A 10,237-nucleotide genomic window follows, 5' to 3' on the forward strand; every position below is an offset into this window, starting at 1 on the left:
TTTATGGATTCCAAAGAGTTTTTCCTTATGCAATCAAGGAGACTCTTAAGGATTTAAAGGATTATTCTTGAAATAAAAGTGTTTTATTTCTTGTGACTACCCTTTTGCAAGCTCACACAAGTTTACGTGAAAATGATTTGGCTCAACATATTCTATTCAATACGAGTAGGAGAAAGAATCCAACTTGGTGTTCTTAGAAAAAGAAAAAGAAAAAAGAGAAATAAAACAACATAGTAAGGTAAGGTATGCCATTTTTTATATTTTACTAGGCGACATCTAGATTTGAATTGGTGAAACACGTTTTACAGTCTCCCGCCTCACTGATCGATCCGTGATCATCCTTAATTTGTCTGATATTAGCCATGTGTTTAGACTTTGGACACAAACACAATGTAGATTATCTTAAAAAAAAATAGTAATAATAATAAAAATGCTCCATAGGCAGGACCTATACATTTGTCTGACATACGATACGACATGGTAGCCGTTTGGCATCATTTGAAATTGTCACCATCCTTTGAAAAAAAAAGATGAAAAACATTATAAATAAATTATCATACATATTTCTAAAATGAACCAGTTTAGAGGGTCATCTTATCCTTTATGCTGAATCTTGGGAAATAAATGGATGCCACTTGATGTGGTTAAAACCAAAGAGTCATCTACAGAGAACAGGCCAGGGTGACAGTGCATTCTATTATCTTTCTTCTTTTCCATTTATTTATTTTCTTCTGAATGGCTGCATTCTGATATAATGAATAATGAAAACAGCAACTGGCTCATTACAGCTAGCTAATAATGTAGATATTAATTTGATCTTAAATGTAAGAGAGAGAGATAAAAAGAGCTAAAATTATGATAAATATTATATTCCTGTCTAGCAGATAGTCTGATACATCCTTGTAGTTCAGAAATCTATATCTTAACCCCCCCCCAAAAAGAAAAGAAGATATGACAAAAGATAGAAATAGAAGCAAAAGTGACCCTGGTAGAAAGATACTACAACTGTCCTATATAACTGAAACTGGAACTAACACTGGCTGACTATGGTTTTACACAAAAAGAGGAAAGGGCATCTAAGTGGGGTCAATGATACACATATATCCTGCTAGATCAGTTGCTGGAACTGGAAGGATTTGCATTTGAGCTGGAGTTGAGATTGAGGTCAGAAATGTTACTGTTTGGAGCATTGTTTTTTGGGTTTGATCCCTTGGTCAGCTTCTGTTTGAGCTCCGAGAGCAGTGCTTGATTCTCTTGGTTAAGAAGCTGTGCTTTCTTCCTTAGCTTCTCATTCTCTTTCATTATGTAACAGTTCTGCAAGTACAGCTTTGAGTTCAGCCTATCCATTGTTATGATAAATGTGTTCCTAACTGCTTGTAAATTGTAATGCCCCTGAAACCAAAAAAAGAGAAAGAATCAGAACCATGAGAAAGAGTATCTTCTGATAATGTTTCTTAATACAACACATGAGACAATCCTATTATACTATATTTTATTATAACAAAATATCTAATATTTATACAGAAAGTGTACAAATATATATATTGATAGCCATATAAAATGATAAAGGAAAATTGTTAAGTGCACCTAGTTTTGTCATGGACTAGTGGTGTATGAACCTATATAAATATTTAAAGAAAAGTTACCCAAATTATTCAAATACAAGGTGGAAGTGGAGCCAGTGCGATCTCACACTAAAGGTCCAAAGACAAATCAAAATCTGTAGCAATTAGTCTTGCTTGGAAATTTCTTGCTGTACCCTATGCTTTGCTAGTTATAATTAAATAAAAAAAAAAAAATGAGAGCAAGAATGGAAATTATATCACAGAAAAGCAGAGCAGGTGGAGGGCATGAGCAACTCAATATTTGGACCACCCTGACAAATATATAGAGCAAATTGGTTGTCTTAGAACAAAAAGAGGATATATTGATGGAATATGAGTTGCCTGAATCTGCACTCATTAGATTTCTTTCGGTTGTCCATACAAGAAAGAAAAGGATAAAGCTCATATAACATTCCAAAATGAAGATTTAAACTTGTTTTGTGTTTATATTTGTCTATTAAGTACAATTCTAAACATGCATACATACACCAAAGAAGATGCATCTTTTAAACAATAAAGCAGTGGCCGAAAGTTAAATTATACATACAAATACAAATAAAAATTAAAAAAGAAAAGAAAAGAAGAAGACGGCAACAGCTAGATAAAGACAAGAAGACCATTAGAAAAGGTAGGGAGAGAAACAAATGTTGAGAATCCAAGGTGGAAAACATTCAAAAGACAAGAACATTCTCTCCCACAAAATAAGGTTTTTTAAGATAAACAAAGAAAACACAACAATGTGAACCCCCTCTTGCAACTATCATACAAAATAGAAGAAGGAAAAAGGGAGACAGAGAGTATGGCATATGGCATATAGCATATAGCATATAGACATAGAACTAGTTGAACTAGTTGAGAATTGCCACTAAAACTAGTACCCCTCTAGTGAAAGAATAGAAGATAAAAGAAGTTTGATAGAGAGAAAGAGAGAGATAGAGTGAGAGGTGGGGACCTCTTTCTTGGTTTCTCTCTCTTTATGTTTTCAAAAAAGATCACCTTTTAGTGGTTGGTTAGAGAGAGAGCCTTGGCCGAGGAAGTAGAAGTAGCAGCACTAAAAAAACGAAGAGTTATAGTAGTGAGTGACAAAGTGAAGAAACAAGGGTGTTAATTTATAGAGCAGAAAAATATAACTTAAAGGAGAGAAATTGGTAATGGGGGGTGAGTTTGAGTGAGTGAGTGAGAGAGGGTGTGGAGACATGCCTCTCTCTTTCTGACACAACAATCATGCATGTGTAAGCATGTAAGGCGGCGAGTTAGGCTTAGGAACCTAAAAGATTTTAATGTATTTTTTTTTGTTTTTGTTTTTTTGGTTTCTCTATGAATATGAATATGATGATGGAAATTGGCGTCATGGGAATTATGATGGGTTTTTTGGGTTTGTGCAGAGAGTAAAAGGACATTTTGGGGCATAAATTGGTAGCATTATGGGTATGAGAGGGACAATTATGTGACTTCTGGCTAGGGCTTCTAAAATGATGGTGGGCTAGGCCGTCCCAAGATTCGCAATGATGGTTTGGATTGGCTTCGAACCATCATCACTATCCACCACACCCCTTCCTTCATCATCAATTACTCTTTTGTTTTATTTATCTATGTCTTCCTCTTCTTCTATTTTTAGTCTATTTTTTCTCTTCCAATTTTTTTTATAAAAATTTCCTGGTGTTGGGAACTGTTGGTAATAATCATTTTGTGTTTAAGACACATTTGCGTATGTCATTGTTGTCTAATAATTATTCCCAACTATAGAGTCATACCAAAAGGATTACATCTATTTGTAGGGGGGTAATTATATAAATAAATAAAAAATTGGGAAAATCTTATTATTATCTTGGGGACAATATGTTGTTTCAAGAATTATTCATGATGGGTTTTAGTTTATGTGCCTAGGGGAGTGTATTGTGTAACCCAAATGCGAAATTTTAGAAAAGGGTTTTCCACAAATGAAGGAAAAAAGAAGGATTACATGATGGCAATGTTGTTTTAGTACGAGTACCTTGTGAAAGGTTTTCCTAGAGGATGTTGTTGCATGCCAACTAAAACACCATTTTTACCTCCTATAATTTGTACTCTTTGCACCATTGATGGTGTTTTGTTTTACGTTATTATTCCCATAATTATATTTGTAAAACTAGTATCATAAGTAAAGCATAATTTTTTGCCAAATATAGGGGTTTATAGGCTTGAAATAATGGATTGGAGGGTTTGGGTGAGAGTTGGGGCCAGCCCTCATGGGTTATGAGTAGCTTAACGTGAAACATCATGGTTGACAGGTGGTGTTTTGGATGGGTCTCTCTTGAATGGGTGAAATTGTCAACAAGTTTTTGGTGCCCCCTCGTGGGGCTCGTTTATATCATATATATCACTCTTCATTTGGGGGGCTATATACTTACATCAATGTAATTATGGGGGGTTCTCAATCCATGGGCTGGCACTGCCTTAACTTACCTTATTAACCTTAACGGTTCTTTTCTTCAATTTTAATTTATTGAAGAACAAAATTCAATTAATAGTGCTACATAGATACAAGAAATTTAAAAACTTACCCAAAAAAACCAAGAGGAATTAGAGATAAAAAGGCCATTTGCTGCATATATACTTCACAGGGTCAGTTTGTTTCTTTTAAAGCATTTTCCCTTACTTTTAAGTTAGGAGAAATTTAAAAGTTGATTACCAAACATTTTTTTTTTTTAATATTAATTGTATGATAATAATGGAATGAAAGTTATAAATTTAAATACTATTGTGTCTATAATAGCTAATACAAAATACAGAAAGATACTTCGTTAGATTTTTAGGATAGTTGCTTTGGATTATTATAATAGATAAACATGATATTTACAATAGTATTTAAAAAAAAAAAAAATGAAGAACTGGAGGTTGCATGGTAAAATGACTCCCAACTTATTGGTGTGATTGGCTGATTTTCGTGTCCACCTAAAAGATAAATTAGTAAACAAATAAAAAGGAAAGTAGGAGAGGCTGTCCTTGTGTTGTCTACCACTACCATTTGATGGAAAATGTCTTAAAACTATATATAGTAAAATAAAAAAAGGAACTCCCAATCAAATCATATGTTGTGATGTTTGCAAATAATTGGAACTTCACTCAAAAAAAAAAAAAAAAAAAAAAAGAGGAAAAAGAAAAAGAAAAAGAAAAAGAAGGAACGAAGAAAATGGAAAATCCACTCCTATGATTGAGGAACCCATTTAAAATTCTTGATAATTTATGAAAAAAAAAATACTAAAATTATTACTAATTGTAGGAGAAAAAAAAAAGCACTATATGGGGTTCTAGTGATTGAGTAGATGATTTGCACAATTAATTTATACAAACTATAGGGTAAAACTTCCACAATGGAAGATTAAAACAACTAATTAAAAGTTGATGAGAAACAATAAGACAATTTATAGATACGTAGATTGTTTTCTCGAGATATAAAGCGTTGGGCTGAAAACTCAAAGTTCTTAAATCTACTCAACTATTACAAGTTTCACTCCCTTATTCTTCCTTAAACTTTTTTTCTTCAATATTTATGAACTCCCTCTCTATTGCACCCTCTCCCCCTTTTGATAGACATTTTTCCTTCCCTTATCTCCCTAGTTGGCCTGCTTTCAGCTAGATTTTCGGGATACTTGTCACTTCACTCCTCTATTCTGCTCCCCTTTCATATAATGAAATAGGATTTTTGGGGGTGTCTACATTGTTTAGGTTAATCTATATGCATTTAATGTAGAACAAATTAGATAGATAACCTCTCATTAATTCGAAGGTGACTGCCTCTGTGATTCTTATCCTTTCAGGGTGTTTTTCGAAGCAAATCTGATAGTAGTGGCATCTCAGATCAAAAAGGGAATCGGTTGCCCGTGGTCCCCTACGTATCCGTCAAAGGACAAGCCTCGCTTGTTACCTCGGATAAGAGTTTTGGTAATGGTAGCTAACTCGGATCTCCATGGGACCTGTTTTGAGGAATTGCCCTTTATTCCTTAGGTGTTCTTGCTCCCATCCACATTTTTGGGCTTGGCCCATCTCTTAAAGCGTGAACTTCTGGCCTTTGGGCCTTGGCCCAGAATCAAGTTCATCCCCCCACACTAATTTTTATGGATTTTATTTTTATTTTTTATAATTCAATGGTGGGGGGTTTAGGAGAGATATGACTCATTGATGTCTCTATTGGAAATATCACAAAAATAGGAAGTGTCAAATAACTGAGACACAAAACTCTTGACATAATAAACTATTTATAAGTTGACATGATAATGAATATGATTACTGTTATCTCAATAATATAATAAATTAAAATGATGCGATATTTTTTTATTTATATGGTTTATTTAGGAATAATTTCTTAAAAAAAAAAAAAAAAACTCCAATCAACTTATCTCTTTTTCCCTTTGCCTATTATGTAACCAAGAGCCATTCTCTTCATAGATAATTAATCACATTCAAGAGGGGGAAAAACTTAATTGTAATTTATTATAAATTATTTGGGAGTTTAATTGCAATTTTTTTTTTAATTTTATAAATTAATATGAAATTGTATATTTATTAATAAGTCACAATAGGTGTTTCATCTTACTCCTTGCTAACATACATTTGAAAATCCATATTTACTTTTGTCAATAGCCTACCGGCCATTTTATGAAAGTTTTAATAATAACATTTTCATGAGAAATATAAAAAACTGTAAAAAAAATATAGTTATTTTTTTTTTCCTCATAAAAGGTTGCTAAAAATAGTTCCTAAGGCAAGAAAGAGTGGTGGTTGTTTCTTCTCCCCCTTCTCTTTTTTATTTTATTAAAGGGAAAATTACAACTAATCTACCTGTGGTTTGGCTGAAATTTAAGTTGCTTACTTGTGGTTTAAAATTTGACACTTTACCCACCTGAGATTTGATCGAAATTTAAATTACCAACCTGTGGTTTGAAATCCCATGATATAAGTGTTTCGTTGGATCCTTTTTTATCTTATTTGATATTGTACTTTTATGTTATTTGTGTTTTTGGAGGAGAGAGATATAAAAATGAAGCAAAATTATATATTTAGTCATGTTTTTAACAGAGATGAGTTACAGAAATCTAACTGAGCTAACCTCAAGAGGCTAAAATGTTAAATTTCAAACTACAGGTAGGAGACTTAAATTTCGGCCAAACCATAGGTGGGTAAGTTGTAATTTGCCATCTATTTTATTATTATTTATGAACTCTAATGGCTTATGGGTAAGAAACATTTAAATTCAAATTAGGAAAAATAACCTAAACAAGAGTAATAAGTTATGTGAACGTGGGTTTTGTTTTTCTAGTTTGTCGTTTAATCATTTGTTACAATACTTTTTTCACCTTAATTTGTATTTTTGAGAAAATAAACCTAAACTAAACAATAAGGATATTTTTAAAAATAACGAAAATTGGATACCAAGAGTTATATTCCAATCATGGTTTTAAAAACTAGTACGGTCTAAGAATTAGATTTAGATCCATTTCCTGATTTTGGCCAGTTTTGGCCAGTTATAAGGCTTTTTACAGGACCAAATTAGTGCTCGATTCCCAGTTAAACCGGTTGGTTTGGTCCGATTTTTAAAACTATGATTCCAATTATATATATAAGTTTCAAATATTACCATGATACCATCGACAAATAACAACATTACTTTTTATAAAAGAAATGATATAAGAAGAAATATTGTTAAAAACCATTATTAATCTTATTCTTTTTAATGTTAGTGGTACCCCAAATAAGGTTACTTTTTTTTTTTTTTTCATTTATTTTAAAACATATAAAATAAAATAGTTTAGTTCCATTCAATTCCAGACCTTTGGGGAGTCAAATATAATAATTACAAGTAAGACTATCCAGACCAACCGACCACCTGATGGAACTATCTAATTTGGCACCACCTGAAATAAAACTGACTTGATCTAAGCAAAGAGGCGGTCAACAACGGGTCTCTGGCTTTAGCAACCACTGTGAGTGGATTGAGTGGTGGGTTAAGGGTTTGAAACTCGATAGAAATTGAATTGATTGACCCAATATCATTAAGATCATCAAAAATCACAATTCTCCCTCAACCGTCATCCTCTCTCTCTCTCTCTTAGTCTTAGATCCGACGAGATCTTGACTAAATCCCGTGACTTGCCTCACGACCGCTCCTTCATCAATTTTGAATGAATCCAACCATTGTCCACCCAAACTGGAAATGACTCGACCTGTAGTTAGTGGCTTTTGGCTTCTTCTGCCACCTGATGTGAGCAGTTTAGATCTAGATTAAGCATATAAGACAACCCTAATAATGAGTTAATAAATTAAAGGTCATGTTAACGAGTATCTTTAGGGGAATGATAAATAAACAATTTAAAGAAATTTTTTATATCACTTTTATGAAAAATTAAAAAAACTGTCAAAATATTAATTTTTTTTTTTCATTAAAACTTTCTTAAAATGATTCATTAACAAATGTTTTTAGGGCATTCTATAACTTTTCCTATACACTAATTTGTAATAGAACAAAACCATACGGAATGAATTATGATTTCCAAAAAGATTGTTAGTTACATTTAAAAGGGGTCATTCTACATTATTTGCTATGGTTGTGTGACTTTAGTCGCATTACCACACTGTCGTTGTGTGACTTTTGTCACATTACCACACTGTCGAAGTTGACAAGAATTTCTATATTGAATTGAATTATCTACAAATATCTTTGTCCAAGTACATCTTGATTTAAAGTTTTAAACAACTATTATGAGTACTTGCATTGCATTTAAAGTCTAAACCACATTTCATTATTTCTGGCTCAAAGAAGGCTCTACGCCACAACCTATGCTCTTAGCTTGATCATCTCATTCAGTTCTGTCACACATCAATTAGCAACATTTTACCAGGTCAGCCCATCCGTCATTCAAACTACGATACAGTCAAAGTATAGGGGGGCAAAAGGGGTCTGTCAAAACGTGCAACAGGGAAGTAAATAAATTTTTGGCTCAAAACTGTTAATGAATATCCAGGGTTATAAATCTTCTCTGAACACAGCCAATGATGGCAACCAAATAATAATGGTTCCTTCCCCTTGTAATCCTTCAAACCCCTCTTAAATAAAAAGCATTTCTCTTTTTTGTGCAGCAATTTAAACCGTCCTTTAATTTCAAAAAGTTATTAAAAAACAAAAAGAAAAAAAAATGAAATGAAATGATTTTGGGGTTATGATTTAATGGTGGGTAAAGGGGTGGTTTATTTTCATAAATGTGTTTGGCAGTGCTCAAAAGATTTGCATGGCCACGGATAACAGAGGCATTCATGAATATTTATCATCATCATCATCATCATCTTCCACATTGCCTATAATTACAATTTTACAATTATGCAGTGTGGTAATGACCCTTCAATTTTTTACCCAAAGAAAATGTGTGTGAGAGAGAGAGAGGAGAGAGAGGGAGAGATGATTACCTCACCCGTGGGGGGAGCTAAGTGGTTGACCCGTGTATTGTGATTGGACAGCATGATGCAACATACACGTGAAGTTTTAAAAGATTTCTATTCTCTATAAAATCGAACAAAAGCACAGAAAAAAAATCCCTAACTTTTTAAGTTCTATGATTTTATCCATTTCATGTAGTGATCTGATTGGCAGGGTTTGTAGTTTACGTGACCCACAGGTAATGAGTTAGGTTATGTTTTTAAAACCAGGCCATGGGCATGAGGTCATCAATATTATTGTGAGAGCCTTTAAGTCTCTACCACCCCCTTTTTTTTTTTGTTCTGAAGTCATTTTAATGATTTCACATAATACCAATCCCTGCATGGCTAATGATGAATTTTTTTTACAATTATTATGGGTTAGCAAGTGCATTGAATATTTGAATCCTACACGTGAACTAAGAGGGGGGTTTTTGATCTTAGGCCTTTGATCACTCATCAGTTACCATTAGTAATGTTGACTTTAAGGGACCACAAGTTGGCAAAAAAAAAAAAGAAAAAAAAAGGAGAAAGTACTCATGGAACCCAACTTGAACGCGTTGTCTTTGTGTTCATACGGCTTGAGTCATAACTTCTTGAGATTTTCTTTAGGATCAATGCTTTGCTTGGGAGGGTCATGGAGGGAATGATCACAACTAGATATTAATGGCTTTTTCTTTTTTCATCCTCGTTTAATTACATTTTAAAGAGTGTTTTCTTATCATGTCTTTGTATTAACAACGTAGTTGGATTCAATTATTGACAAACCAAGATATGGTACCTAAAAGTTTTGTCCTAAAAAAAAAAAAAAAGGTGGGGAGGGAGGGGATAATTACACTTTATCACCTTAAATTATATCTCTGATTACATTTTGCACCATAAAGTATAATTTTGTTACACACTTTGCACCTTGATATCAAGTTTGTTGTTAATGTGAATGGAAAAATATGACACCACATGAAAGACCTAATTGTACATCTTCTCAATCTTTTAAAAACAAAGGAGTAATTACATTTTACCATTCTAAACCATAATCTTGATTACACTTTAGATCCTAAATATCTAATTTCCATCCAAGTTAATAGTAACCTTAACGTTGGAATGCAAAGTGTAATAAGAGTCATAGTTTAGGGTGCAAAATGTGCATTTGAAAAGTTTAAGGTACAAAGTATAACATGAGGTAT

At 32.9% G+C, this 10,237-nt stretch overlaps 1 protein-coding gene across 2 annotated transcripts; it reads right to left on the reverse strand.

Annotated features, from left to right (window-relative positions):
• Positions 1-863: 863 nt before the first annotated feature.
• LOC115953987 (protein LITTLE ZIPPER 4-like) lies at positions 864-2,691 on the reverse strand. 2 transcript variants are annotated; one of them, XM_031071826.1, is made up of 2 exons: positions 2,601-2,691; positions 864-1,392 (listed from the first exon to the last, which is right to left on the reverse strand). In XM_031071826.1, the coding sequence occupies exon 2, from the start codon at positions 1,345-1,347 to the stop codon at positions 1,114-1,116; it is 234 nt and encodes a 77-aa protein (XP_030927686.1). In that variant the 5' UTR covers positions 1,348-1,392; positions 2,601-2,691; the 3' UTR covers positions 864-1,113. The 2 variants fall into 2 exon arrangements, with proteins under 2 accessions (XP_030927686.1, XP_030927687.1); XM_031071827.1 differs by lacking the exon at positions 2,601-2,691 and adding an exon at positions 1,647-2,545.
• Positions 2,692-10,237: the final 7,546 nt, after the last annotated feature.

Source organism: Quercus lobata, chromosome 7 (assembly GCF_001633185.2).
Source record: "Quercus lobata isolate SW786 chromosome 7, ValleyOak3.0 Primary Assembly, whole genome shotgun sequence".
Taxonomy (NCBI): Eukaryota; Viridiplantae; Streptophyta; class Magnoliopsida; order Fagales; family Fagaceae; genus Quercus; species Quercus lobata.

Excerpts from the sequence above, each read along its gene's own strand:
- LOC115953987 (XM_031071826.1), bottom strand. The coding sequence starts at position 1,347 with ATGGATAGGCTGAACTCAAAGCTGTACTTGCAGAACTGTTACATAATG.